The 13,547-nt window shown below is 44.5% G+C and overlaps 1 protein-coding gene and 1 long non-coding RNA gene across 24 annotated transcripts in view; one reads left to right on the top strand and one right to left on the bottom strand.

Moving 5' to 3' along the window:
* PSD3 (pleckstrin and Sec7 domain containing 3) overlaps positions 1-13,289 on the top strand; it is a 646,842-nt gene extending 633,553 nt beyond the window's left edge. For all 23 annotated transcript variants that reach the window (XM_070253277.1, XM_070253287.1, XM_070253276.1 and 20 more), the window contains one exon: positions 4,643-13,289. In XM_070253277.1, coding sequence (XP_070109378.1) covers positions 4,643-4,858 — 216 coding nt within the window. In that variant the 3' untranslated portion in view covers positions 4,859-13,289. The remainder of the gene's footprint in view (positions 1-4,642) is intronic.
* On the bottom strand, positions 77-3,127 carry LOC138921086 (uncharacterized). The gene is made up of 2 exons (XR_011433346.1): positions 3,007-3,127; positions 77-2,673 (listed from the first exon to the last, which is right to left on the bottom strand). It is a non-coding gene; the product is annotated as an uncharacterized lncRNA (long non-coding RNA).
* Positions 13,290-13,547: the final 258 nt, after the last annotated feature.

Below are 13,547 nucleotides of genomic sequence, written 5' to 3'. Positions count from 1 at the left end.
CTGAGTATGTTCTGAAGACAGGAACAGGACTTGCTGACAAAATGGATGTGGGGTATTAGAGAAAGAGAAGACTCAAGGGGTGAAGTTTTTATTGTCAAATTTCATTCTTCAGGATTTTAGAAGTGTCTCCAAGCCTGCTCCATAAATACTAGAATACCAGTCATTCCGTAACTGGTATCGAACTCTCAGTTTTTGGTTAACTCTTCCACTCTCCTAGACATCTTGCATGTTGTAGGCTTATAGGGAAGAACCGAGAGCACTGGACTCCAGCGCCCATAGAGGTTAAGCAATTGATATAAAACTACTAATGAAATAATAAAATAGCCATTGATTTAATATTCATTATGTGACCACAGAATGGCCTATAGTGGATAATGTCCATCAATAATTTGTCAAATATTCAGAGAAAACCCAACAAAGCTATATAACACCAGTGCCTATTAATCAAGCATATTTTTTCCTAAATAAAATTGACAGGAACAGCATGTACAACTCAATTGGGATATTTTTTTATGAGTGAGACCAAGCTGAGTTTTGACCATTTTATTAGCTAAGAATGCTTTTGGCTGCAGATAACAGAAAACTTGACTAAGTGTTTAAACAGTGTAAACATTTTTTATCTCACTTAAGAAAACTGGAAGCGAATGGTTATTGGCTGCTAAGTCTTGCCATTAAGGATGTATGATCTTTCTAAATTTCCAATTTGCTATTCTTGGCACATTGGCTTTTTTGTTTTCATGCTTATCATTTTATGGTCTCAACATGGCTACCTGAACTCCAGACATTCTGTCTCCCACCTTCTGTCAGGATAGCAAAAGCTGTCACAAAAGTACCCTCGTCAACTTCACCTTACATGTCATTCGTCACATCTAGGCCACATGGCTGCAAGGTTGACTGGCAAAGCAAGTAAGGGTTATCATGTCTGGTTGCAACCATGATATCTGTCCTGGGCCTGGGCACACTGATGTCCTCAATAAAAATCACAGTTCCATTAGTGTGAAAGAGGCTGCTGGGGATGCGCACACAGTGTCTGCCACGTTGTCCTCCAGCTTCCCTGGCCAAGATTGACCATTTGAATATGAGCATCAGGTTTTCAGTCTCTGAGCTGGTGCATCATAGACTTAAAATGTGGTTTACAAATAACACTTGCTGCTGCTTCTCTGCTTTTCCTTACCAGCTTTAACTTAAAACTTACATTTCACAACTGATCTTAGAAAAATGATAAGAATTCTGTCTTCTCTGAAAGGAGGAAGGGAAATAAAACCCCCCAAAGATTCCACATGGTTGCCTAGGTAGGAAGAAGTATGACCTTCCCACCCCCAAAAAGGAGAAAACCAGGAGAGAGCCATGAAGCCGGGACTTTTACAGCTGTGTTCATCCCCATGCTCTTCGGGGCTTCGCTCAGAGCTGTTGTTCTGTGCTAGGAGCAATCTTTTCTTGGCCCCGAAGCCTCTGGAATGAGATCCACATACTTAGATGAGTCTCTTGTCCCAGAGGGTGTGGTTGGAAGCAGTGCCACAGAAGAGCTCTCAGATCTGGGGTGCGTTCTCCTAAAGGACTGTGAACAGGCATTTGCTTTGGCTTCAGAGAACGGCAGCAAGCAAAGCTCTGTTACCAGGTGTCGCAGCCTCTGCCCTGAGAACCTTTGTAGCTCAGAATAGAGCACGGACCCTTGGAAGCTCATAAACCCCTGGGGATTCCTTGTCCTCCTTTCTCTTCCAACAGCCGAGCTCTCCTCCCTTCCCGTCCCTTTCACCTTGTTTGTCTTTTCTGATGAGTCACGAACGTACTGCTGCTCCTCTGTGCTGACCTTTTGTTTGTTGATTAACACACTGATGTAATTCATTGAAGGCTACAGTTTTGCAGCTGGAGCTATAGAACGAATGGATGAAATAGTTTTCTTTCATGTATTTTTCAGATGAATTTTCCTGGTAATATGAGTTTCTTCGAAGACTAGTAGAAAACTGGCCTTATCACCTTCTCTCATTTTGTTCCCTTTCAAGTCACCTCAAAAAATTATCCTTCATCCCCCTTTCACTGTATAAATGCCCCAGCTTTGTGAAATAGCATGCCTTACAGTGGTGGTCTGAATCTATTTTTAAACTGCCTTTAGATCATTTTACTAAACCTTGTTCATATTGGGAGTAATCCTTTCCTCCATTTTAATCTTGTCACCAAGGCAGGTTAGAGACAGATTTAGTAATAAATTCCTAGAATGACTAGAACTTTCAAACTAGTATGCCCTTTGGATATTGTCTAGTTCAATCGTCTGATTCACTGATGCACAGACTAATTTGTAATACTGATGACATATTTTTTTATTAGCAAATGCCCTTCTTAAACCCTTATGTAGCTTTCTGAGATAAGTTTAGTCTTTTATTCTTTTACTTTGTTACTTCTTTATTAGACTTAGAATGTGCATCAATTAGTAATGCTTTCAGCTGCAATTAACAGTACCTGAGCAAAAGTGGCTTAACCCCTAAGGATATTTATCATCCATACTTAACAGGGTATTCAGAGGTAGTAGGGAATCTGAGAGTTGGATCCAGCTCACTGAGTCATCAAGAACCCAGGCTCTTTCTGTCTTTCCAATTTTCCTCCGGCCTAGCTTGTTGTCCTTTGTCTTCACGCCTGCTGCCCCCATGTCACAGGGCGCAGCTTTAGGAAACGCACCTATGTCAAGGAAAGAGTAAGAGTGAGGGGCTAGTACCAGTGGCTTCTCCTCTAAATCCTGTCTGTTTAATCAGGGAGCAAAATACCTTTCCAGAAGCACCCCAATACACTTCTCCTTACATCTTATTGACCAGAATATCACATGGCCCCACTCAGCTGCAGGAGGGGCTGGGGAAGTATGGGGTTTTATCAACCTTTGTAGTGGGAGGGACATTGGAGGAGAGGGGTTTGAGAGTGGCTTTTGATTGGCCAAACCAACAGTGTCTGTCAGAGTAGTCATCCTAAACACTGCATTCACCTGTATCTTTTCCTGCCCATTCACCCAAAACTTACGAGCATCGGCCCTCAAGTCGGACTTCCGGAGTTCACATCCCAGCTTCACTTCGTTGCTGACTCTGACTTGAGGCTTCCCTCTGCTTGTGTTTCCTTTACTGTAAGACAGGGTTAATAAGGCACCAATTCCATATGATGATTACATTAATGGCCTGAAGTTAGCACGTGGCACTCCATAAATGTCATCATCGCCACCCGCCATGGCTTAGCACTCCCACATAGATACCAACCAAGCCCAGAGCAAGCTTCATGACTGGCAGTTTTTTCCCACTTTTGAACAAAACAACTTGAAAGAGTAGCTTCAAGTAGCTTGAACTTCATAATTACTGACTTAAAAGTGAGATATACAAAATCTCAACCTGATTAGAAAAATCCCTAAAAGATTTCCAGTCATAACAGAATTTGCCTACCTTTGTTGGGATGATTTATAACTGCCACGTTTCTTTATTTAGAAATAAAACACTATAGGCCTTCTGTAAATCCTTTATGTATTCAAGCAGTATGGTGAAAGACTTATTTTGATTTGAATCCATCAAATCAAGAATCTGAGACTCTTCTGTAATCTGCAATATATGTATAATAGTTCTATAGAGTGACTCAGCTGGAAACTTTAAAAAAAAACCAGCACCAAGTAGAGTTAGAGACAGAAATCTCTGCAGTGTCTTCTCAGTTAGACAGGAGAATCCAGGAGCTGTTTAAACATAGGAGATACTCAACAGATAGTTGTTGATGAAAAAAAATTTGTAGAATGCAAAAACATCAGGAAATAATTTCAAGTTTTGCAGGAAACCATAGCACTCTAGAATTTGGTAATCCTAGCATAAAAGCAATGGCGAGAACCCCAGAGCAGCTTCTAGAAAGAATTGTGGTCTTATAGGGGACTGGAGAGTAGGATCATCACAGACTCATTCCTCAGGGGGAGTCTTTGCAGAGCTACAGGAGCAGGAAAGAAAGTAAGTGACCATGTTCCAGTGAGGGTCAAGTGAGGCCACGGTCCTGGAGGAAGCTCGGGTGACCACAGGACTGAGCCCTGGGAGCCATCCACTCGCCAAAAACCCGAGGTCACAGCTTCCACCCTTCTTGTGCCTGAGGGCTCAGGAAGCATGTCTTCCATCTAACAGCCAGTAATTCCAAGTTGACATTCCTTCAGAATGCAGAACAAATAAGGACAACAAAAATTCTGTCTTTATTTCTTAAAAATTTTTTTTTCCTTTTGGTGAGGAAGATTAGCCCTGAGCCAGCACCTGTCACCAGTCTTCCTCTTTTTGCTTGAGGACGACTGTCACTGAGCTAACACCTGTGCCAGTCTTCCTCTATTTTGTATGTGGGACACTGCCACATCGTGGCCTGATGAGTGGTGTGTGGGTCCACGCCTGGGATCAGAATCAGTGAACCCCGGGCCTCTGAAGTGGAGCACGAAAACTTCACCAGTCTGCCACGAGGCCAGCCCCTTTATTTCTTATCTAAATGAATGGATCCATCAGCCGGTCTCCGGTAGCTGTTGCCCACTTTGGGGAATGAAGTCGAGTCGTCAGCAGCCAGTCCCGTTCTCCAGGTGGTTAACACATGAGTGTGTCGCACATACGCATTTGTGAACAGTGTACTGACAGCCATTCTTCTCTGCCTTTCCCTCCAGAAAACCCGTTATGAAATGTACGTCAGCATTCTGAAAGAGGGAGGCAAGGAGCTCCTGAGGAACAGTGAAGGCGAGGCCGCGGGGCTGAAGAAGTCACATTCCAGCCCGTCGCTGAACCCAGACTCCTCTCCCGTCACTGCCAAGGTCAAGCGGAACGTGTCAGAGAGGAAAGATCACCGACCTGAAACAGCAAGCGTTAAGCAAAAAGTTACTTAGAATCCGCCTAGGACCAGGATGCTGGTCATGGGGAATAGAGTTTTTCAAGATCCTTCTGGTAAATCCATGAGTATATTTAAAAAAAAAAGTCTGTGACTAAATGGTGCATTAGTAACCTTTTCTATTGTATATTTTTGTTAGTTTCTGTACAGATTGTCTCCTTGCTCTTGATTTCTTTGCTTTGATGAGTTTTGCTACTTGGTAACTAATGCACCTTTTCTGTGAGGGGAGGGACCACGATTTCAGAATGAAAGCCGTCTCACTTCTCCTTTGGTTTTCTCTTGTTTGCACTCTACTCAGTTGTTTTATGTGTTCTCAAATCAGCTATTATACTTTTTTTTAAGGTTAAAAAATTTAATCCATTGTGAAACCCTTAACTGGACAAACTTTGTAGTTTAGTGAATTCTAGCCGGAGTTAATAGAAACCTTTATATGTGAAATCTTGCCGGGTCACAGAGGTGGAACCGAGCACTCACGGAGGTTCAGCCGAGAATTACAGTTACGGGAGTCGAGAGGCCCGCGGCGGTGCAGCTCTACCTGCATCTTAGCGCTTCTGTTGAGGTCGGACCCTGCTGGAAGCAGGCAGAGGGGGTGTGAAGGTCGCAGGACAGGGAGCTCAGGAAGCACTAGCTTGCCGGAAGTGTCGACTCCCTTTCAGCCAAGCAAGGGAAGAGGAAGTGGAATCTTTTCGCTGTTGAAGGTTGCCAGGAAGATGACAGCACGTTCCTGTGGTTCTGTCGAGGACCGTGGGGGCTGCACCAGTGGGCGTGTGTGTGGCCTGCAGGAAATTGTCCCCTTGCTCCCACAGGGTCTGGACCAGGGATGCGGACTCCTTCCTGTTGTCACACCCTGCCATCCAGGAATTAGATTCTTTTCTATGTTATATAGGCATGGTGTTATCTCCTGGCTGTAAGAATATTGGGGTCTTCCTAATGCAATAATGTGGGAAAAGGACCCCCTTTTGTTCTTTTCCTAAAGAAAACAAAATAAGAAAGGAAAAAGTAGTTGCAGTTGCCGGCAACGGAATATTGATTCTTTAAAATCAACTTGAAAGTAAAAAATAGTCTGAATGAATTATGGTTGGAAAACTGAGGAATCTGCTGTTGCATATGCAAAGTTACTTAATTTACTCTTATCTCAGCCTCTTTGATAGCCACTTGACTTTGCTACTACTGAACTTTCTCCTAAAAAGAGACACTTTATTTTAAATCATTTCTTCCTGTCTTCTCGAAATAGTTCTGTGAACCTTACAGTCACGAGCCTGTTGGAATGAGGTCCCTCTGGAATTCAGGGTGATAAACAGGACATTCTCTCGTGGAGGAAGACAAGAGTGAAAACTGAGCCCACAGTGAATTAGAACTTTCTGATTTTGAAACCTGTGAGCCTGAAATCTGTAATCTCCACAACTTCAGAACTATGGAATCACTTTGAATACTCTTTCCCTCCCACAGAAATTTCCTCTGTTCCACTCAGTTTATGAATTAAAGGTACTCTGACCAAAGAAGTAGGGACTCCGCATGAATAGCGTGGTTCCAGCGAGTTAGAGAAGACCCACTGTTAAACCGTGGTGGTGTCTAGTGGGGTGGTGTTCTGACGCAGAGGGTTATCTATTAACATTTACTTCCTTCACCCGTATGAATGCCCATCTTTGCTGGTGCCCAGGAAAGAGAAAGGCCTCTCTGAGGTGGCAGCTGCTTGCTTTGTGATAAGTATTTTGCCTCACCTTTGAAAGACTCACTCTGACTCTCTGTCTTGTTAGGTAAAGGGATAGATTCAATTTATGTTTCAAAACAGAAGCAAACAGGGTAGTGGCCAATATGGCCCATGTACCTGATTCATTTTCGTAGCTTCTGACTAAATCCAAGATTTCCACAAGGGAATCATCTTTCTTCCTAGAATCTGAATAATCAGCCTGTTTGTTTTCTGCATACATATATATCCTAAGCAGAGGGGAGAGAGGTACCTAGACTCTGTCATCTCTGAGCTTCAATAACTAAAGAAAAATAACCATCCCTGACTGGCTTGAATGTGTTGGCCCACAGTGTGAGTGTGTCTGTGTATAGAATGTCTCTGTGTATTTTACTTATAGTGTGTAATAGACATGGAATGGTACTTGTTACGTGTTGCTGACATTTAGAGTGGTTCTGAGATACTCGGCTAGCATCAGCACCACGACAGCCTTGTTCCCATTGTATGACTCTCTCATGCTAACGCAGGAGCCTCTGGCTGTGCTCATAGATAGTGGGTAAGAGGGCACTTTGGAAGCTGTGGATACTCTCTTTCCATAGTTTATCTTTAAAAACAACTGCAAAGATTATTTTGAGAGCCAGGATCCCAGATAGCCCTGGCATGATATTGTCCATCTTTAGGGGATGGGCTGAGAACACTCTCTGAGCCCTCTGAAATGTTACTGCCTGTTGTCAGTGTACTCAGCAGGCCAAGAGTTTATCCTGTAGGAGGAAATGCCTCTGATGTGACTAGATTCTGAAAATCTTACCCATAGCCAACCACATTTTCTTTTGTGGTAATTTCTTTCCTATGGTATCTGGTCAGAAGAAATTGAAGACGTTTCCTTCCACAGCCTGCTGCCCATTCACGGTACAGGGGAGTCACCTCCTCCTCTCCTTCCGAAGGGACACCCCCTCCCCACGCCCACTCCTCACCCCAACCTCAGCACAGGAGCCTTGGGATTTCTCTCATGTGACAAATCATTATTCCTCTACACATTTATACACTTAACATTAATTTTTAGTATAGAAAATCTGATAGTCATCAAAATACCTTGGTAATAGTCTTGTTGCCAAACTGACCATGGAAGTGGCCCACGTGTCAGATCCGTGAGTGTCTCGGGGTTCGTTCTCCCACCTCACAGGCTGACTTTTCCAGGAGGTGTCAGGAATTCCTTGGTGGCAGTCAAAACTTAATTCCTAGCATGCAGAGTCCTTATTTTATTGCCAGGCCATACACATTATTTGAAGTGTGCTTTTTAAAAACATCATTTTGCTAAGTCTTAGTAATGCCTAATTAAACCAAGCAATACTTCTGTGCATTTTAGTTAGTCTCAATCAAACCAGCCTGTGGGAGAGTGCTGTGGTGGCACTGTGTTCCGGCTGTGTGTAACCTTTTCTGTCGCTCTGAGGTAGGGAGGGTAGAAAGCAACTGTGTTAGGCCCTCCCTACTCCTCTGACTGTTACAGTTCAGAAGACAAGCACTGCTTCCTAGTCAGAGTGCTAGGAGGGAATTCATTCTAGACTAGGAGGACTGGCTGGCTTTCCAGGGCCAGGCTAGGGGTGGTTCTGTGGCCAAACCGCAGAGCTTCTGAGGCTGGAGAAGGGTTTACGTCACCACCAGCAGGGAGGCCCTTTGCCGCCTAGGCGCAGTTACACGGTTTCACTGGTCCTGCCCGCTGCCCCCGCTGTCAGGCAAAGGGCCCAGGACAGCGTTCTTCGCTAAGGCAGGGCCTGCTGTCACGGTGAGCCAGCAGTGTCTCTCCTCTGCCTTTATCCTCGGTCATAGACAGTTGAAAGAAAACCGACCTTAAGGAAGTTTCTCCGTGGTCTTACCATCAAGGCTTTCTTGTGTTTAGTTAGTTGTCCTTGGGATTTGAGCTCCTTTGGCATTTTTCCTTGTAGTCGTCAGTTTAGCTTTGTTAAACCTCAATTCACAGGGAGCATTTTAGCCTTGTAGGTCCAGTCTCTGTAGTTTAGCTCTTATGGACCTGGTCAAATTTCAGCAGGTTGGTGGCCACCTTCCTTAATTTCAGCCCCGAATAGTCCCTTCTTCACTTTTCAAATGACAGAATTTTTTCCAACTGTAAAATTAGCTCTGTTAAACAAAGAACCCAAGTGGCATGCTACGACTTGTAAAAAGTGGAGCCTGCTCTGTGGCTAACAGTGCGGCTGTGGGTTTGAATAGCATCTGCTTTTCTCGCAGAGCATCTGTTATTCTGACAGAAAAGGGTCAGTCAGCTGTGCGGGCAGATGAGCCTCTGGGCCCACCTTGCTCCAAAGCTCCCTGGCTGGCTGTTCTCCCAGGCCAGGCCACTCGTCTGCCCCAGCTCCGGCTTGTCACATCCTACACCATCAAGTCGTCCAGAGGATGGCAGAGATCATAGTTCACCACAAAATAATCCCCACAGGTGACAGAGCAGTGCTTTTCACTGCCTCTCTCAGATTCCTTTCAAACTTCGCACTCTGAAAAGGAGGGCTGAAGTCCAAAGTCATTGGCATTCTCCTTTTGTACCTACAGTATCCGAAACCGAGTGGGCAGCCTTCTGCTGAGGACAGGAGCTGGCCCTTTGCATGCAGGGAGAATTTCTTCAATAGGGAGAATGTCAGGAAATACTTGAATCTGCATGACGGTTGTTGACTTGAATGCAACAGCAAGAAAATATCGCAAGTATCTGTATATACAGTAGGTTTCCTTAAGTCTCTTTGGCTCATCCTTTGTAATTTATGTGTGTATCGGTAGTATTGCAGACTTTTCGAGAATATTCATATAGATAGTATGTCAGACATCAAAGAAAATGCCTTCTGTCACCTGCCAATGTTGTACTGTGGGTATTTATAGTTGTATGTATATGTATCAATGTGTAGATTGTCTATCAGTATATGGTATATGTATATCAAATTTATTTTTGTTCTAATAACCAGTGTGATATGAAAAGTAAAAACCTCATAGGATTGAGTATATAATGCAGTTATTGGGAGTATATATAATGGTACTGTTTTATTAAACTTAAATTCAAATGATATTTTCATTAAATTTTTTTAATAATAATATTTTATGCTAGAAAATTCCATCTTTGAGCTTTGAGTCACCAGGGCAACAATGATCTGCACTAACTTTGGGCAACTATTTCAGTGTACTGTGTATAGTAAGGCAGCTCATGATAATTTGGGATACACAGAACGAAGAAGAAAAACAGGCAGCCTGTGCAGCCTGTGCAGCTTCAGTATTCAGAGCACTCAAAGTCAAATGGACAATTGGGGCTTATTACAAACTGTGATGCTTTAAAGCACACGTTCTTTATTGTTGTAATTAGTCCAGAAAAATAGCTTTCCGAAGAGTTAAGTCAGTACCCACCATTTCATTTACGGACCTGTGTCTACTTTCCAGTGAGTCAAGCCCCTCTCCAGGCGCTGCCTCCTTACCCTCTTTACTGGGAAGAAATATTGCAGTGTACAGTATGTCAGGGCTCCCACACCGGGGCACTGCATTCTAGGTGTGCAGTTGCACAAATTACCCTCTGGTGTCACAAGTAAAAGAACTTAGGACAGGCTGTGGACCAGGTTCAACCTTTATTTAATATTTTCATATTTAGGTCTCTTTTCCTGTCTCTCCCCAAAGAAGAGCCACTGGCCTTAGTAGTTTGAGCTTACTGCTTATCTTACAGCGTGTAAATAGATAACTAGGGATTAAAGTTCTGCTGGCCAGCATGTTTGGTGTATTTAAAGCAGCACTGCGTGTGTGTGAGTGACGGGGTGAGTGCCGTGCGTTTGTGTAAACAGGCTGCCTCGTGTTCTCAGTGTCTGACTCAGAGAGCTGGACTGCGAGCAGGCCAGTCCACAGCTCCAGGCTGCAGTGGGGTATTGGTAGTTACACTCGAGTTTTTATATTAGCTCTAGAGTCTCAAAGTATTTTTCCAAATATCTCATATTTCCTAACTTGTTCTTGACGTGCAGTGCACTGGCTCTGTGACTGACGAGCAGGGTCTTTGTTTTGCAAGAATGTGTTTCCTTCTAAGAATTATAGTGATTTGCAAAAACATCCATTTGATTCAGAAATCATTTACAAAAGGAGTAGCAAAAATAAGTTTTATTTTGGGCCTTAATCATTTGAAATGTTTGAACTTTAATATAAAGCCATGTAGGTTATAAAGCCAGGTAACCATGTGGCATGGATAGTAATGTCCACTCTGTAGAGAGGATATATGCACATTGATTGTTTATGACATTAGGATACTTTTTTGTTTGTTTAAAGATTGGCACCTGAGCTAACATCTGTTGCCAATCTTTTTTTTTTCCTTCTTCTCCTTCCCAAAGCCCCCCAGTAGTTAGTTGTATACTCTAGTTGTGGGTCCTTCTAGTTGTGGCATGTGGGACGCCGCCTCAGCATGGCCTGATGAGCAGGGCCATGTCCGCACCCAGGATCTGAACCTGTGAAACCCTAGGCCGCAGAAGCTGAGCACGAAAACTTAACCACTTGGCCACAGGGCCAGCCCCTAGAATACTTTTTTTAAGCTCTAACAAGAGTAATTAGACCTCAGTGAGGTCAGGGGTGCGAGTGTGTGAGCTAGTTGCCTCCATTTGGGGCAGACATGCAGGTGGTCAGTCCTCTGCTTCTGAGAGATTTGGAACCAGTTTACTGTCCCCTTAGGTGCATAAGGGAAAGGTTCACACATCTGGGGCCTCTCGTGTGTGTACATTCGCTTGCACACCTGTACACATAGTGTTTGAAGTTACACAAACTTAAGACACAAAGGGCTAGAGTGTTGCACAGAGGTGATAAACAAAGGGGGTGGAACCTGCCTCAGAGGGGTGTTGCGGGGCCAGGGAGGAGGCTGAGCACTGGTGCCTGACTTGGAGATGCATGCATTTTTAACAAATAAGTGAGGGCATACAGAGCACATCCTTTCTGGTGGACACCAATTGGCAGCTTTCTGGTAATTCATGAGCAGCAGCTCTCCAGCATCCCACAGTGGCCTGGGGAAGTTCCAGAAGGCTGGTGTGCGCCATTTCCAGGGTGGCATTGCCGCTTGCTCCGGAAGCCCTCCCCAGGGGAGCTCTCGAGCCGTGCTGGTGGAGAGCGCAGACTGGAGCATGCTCAACAGTTAAGCCCTTCCCATCAGCAACAACAGTGAGGCTGGAAATGGGAGGGCACTGAGCTCAAACGTCTTTCCCTTTGCAGGGGAGAGAGCTAAGCTCTCACTAATGGTGTTCTTCAAATAAGCACCTTCACTTCAATTCCTGAAAATGATGGTTGATGAGAGAATTTGAGTTTGACGCACTATTTCCCCGTGAGTGAGTCTTCAGTCCTCCCAGGAGAGCCCAGCCACAGAGCCCAGGGCAGCACTGCCGGCTGGCGACTCCTCGCCCCGCCCCTGAGTGCCCGGCCCGCAGAGGGGCATGTTTCCTCTCTGCACAGGGGAGCTTCTCCCTCCCGTACCACTCCACTCGGCCTTCTGCTGAGCAGCAAGCACATCTGGGTTTCACATGCTACTTCCCCAGCTTTGGGAATCCAGCCATCCTAAGGGTTGACCCTGCCGAGGCGAGACATCAATGCTGAGAATGACCGAGTCACTGGAGGTGACACATGACAAAGGTAAAAAAGTTCCCTAACTGAAACCTAGACCATATATTTTGCCTTTGCAAGAAACAAGCCAGCATGCTGCTCTCCACCCGGGGACAGGGATGGGGATGTGCTCGCTGTAGCGCCCAGACCTCTGGAAGTGCACGCCATTTCATTTCCGTGGGAAGATGAGGGCCCACTCAACTTAGCGCCTAGCAGTTCTGCTCAGCCTGGATGGGAGCTGTGGGCGCAGGCCTCAGGGCCTCCCTGCGCTCTCTGCTACCTCCAGTTTCAGGGGCCCGTTTCTGGAACAGAAATCTACACAAGTGGAGAGGCGGCATGTCAGCCTCGGTTACTATAGCACAGGCAGTGGTGTGTATCCTTTCATAGGAAACAAGCTGTTAACGTTCAAACCTGTTATCTGGGTTCTGTTTACCGTGGCTCAAACTAATTGGCAGTGTGGACCATTCTTTACCTTCAGAGTCTTCTCTACCAATCCCTTCAGTTTCATTGCAGTCCTGGTGCCAGATGTCCCTGCAAACTGTGAAAGCAATTAGCAACAAACTAGCGGCCTCGTCCTTTCCAGTGGCCACACTGTCAGCACTGACAGACTTGAGTAAGCTAGTGGTACCGAATCACGTACTGGAGACCTGTTCCTCATTGTCACCCACCAGATTTGAGAAATGCCATCTCCTAGAAAGTCGTGGCATTTATGGTGGTCATCTTTTGAACGGAACAGTAATTTATGTGGATATTGTTAAAGTGTTTAAAGAAGATTTTGAAAATTAAGTTTACATTTTACAATTGCTTTATTTTTTATTAACATAGTTGTATATAAATATCATCCTATCTCACCGTTACTGAAGTAAACCTAAACCGTGTCGACAAGCGAGTCACTGATGCGCACAGAAGCCGCGACCCGTGTAGTACATCTCTACTGTGCAAGCGTTCGTGAATGGAACTGCACCTGTGTTTTTATAAGTTGGGGATCATTTGTTGTTTTACAACAACAAAATTTACTGCATTTAAGTGGTTTTTATGTAATAGAAATCATGCAAAATAGTGAAGGATTTAAAATATGTGTATGATATACGTAAATGTACAAACTTTAGAAAGAAATAAATCCAACAAGTTTCAATCATTTGGGAGAACGTTGTTTGTTCATTTAAGCAACTAGAATACTACCTTTAAAAATCAAGGCAACATGACATACCCCTCTTCCATAAAAGGTCAGCCGCAAGTCCCACAGTGAGAGATTGGGCTGGGTAATTGATTAAGGTGGTGAGAAGGTCAGATTGTTACCTCTGACTCACCTGCAGAGACCAGAGGCCCACTGTCCTCACCAGGGGGCTCTGAGCAGGGGCAGAACGCACGTTTTGGAGTAATTTCCAGAATCCAT

Source organism: Equus caballus, chromosome 27 (genome assembly GCF_041296265.1).
Source record: "Equus caballus isolate H_3958 breed thoroughbred chromosome 27, TB-T2T, whole genome shotgun sequence".
Taxonomy (NCBI): domain Eukaryota; kingdom Metazoa; phylum Chordata; class Mammalia; order Perissodactyla; family Equidae; genus Equus; species Equus caballus.
This window is presented reverse-complemented; position numbering and strand designations above follow the sequence as displayed.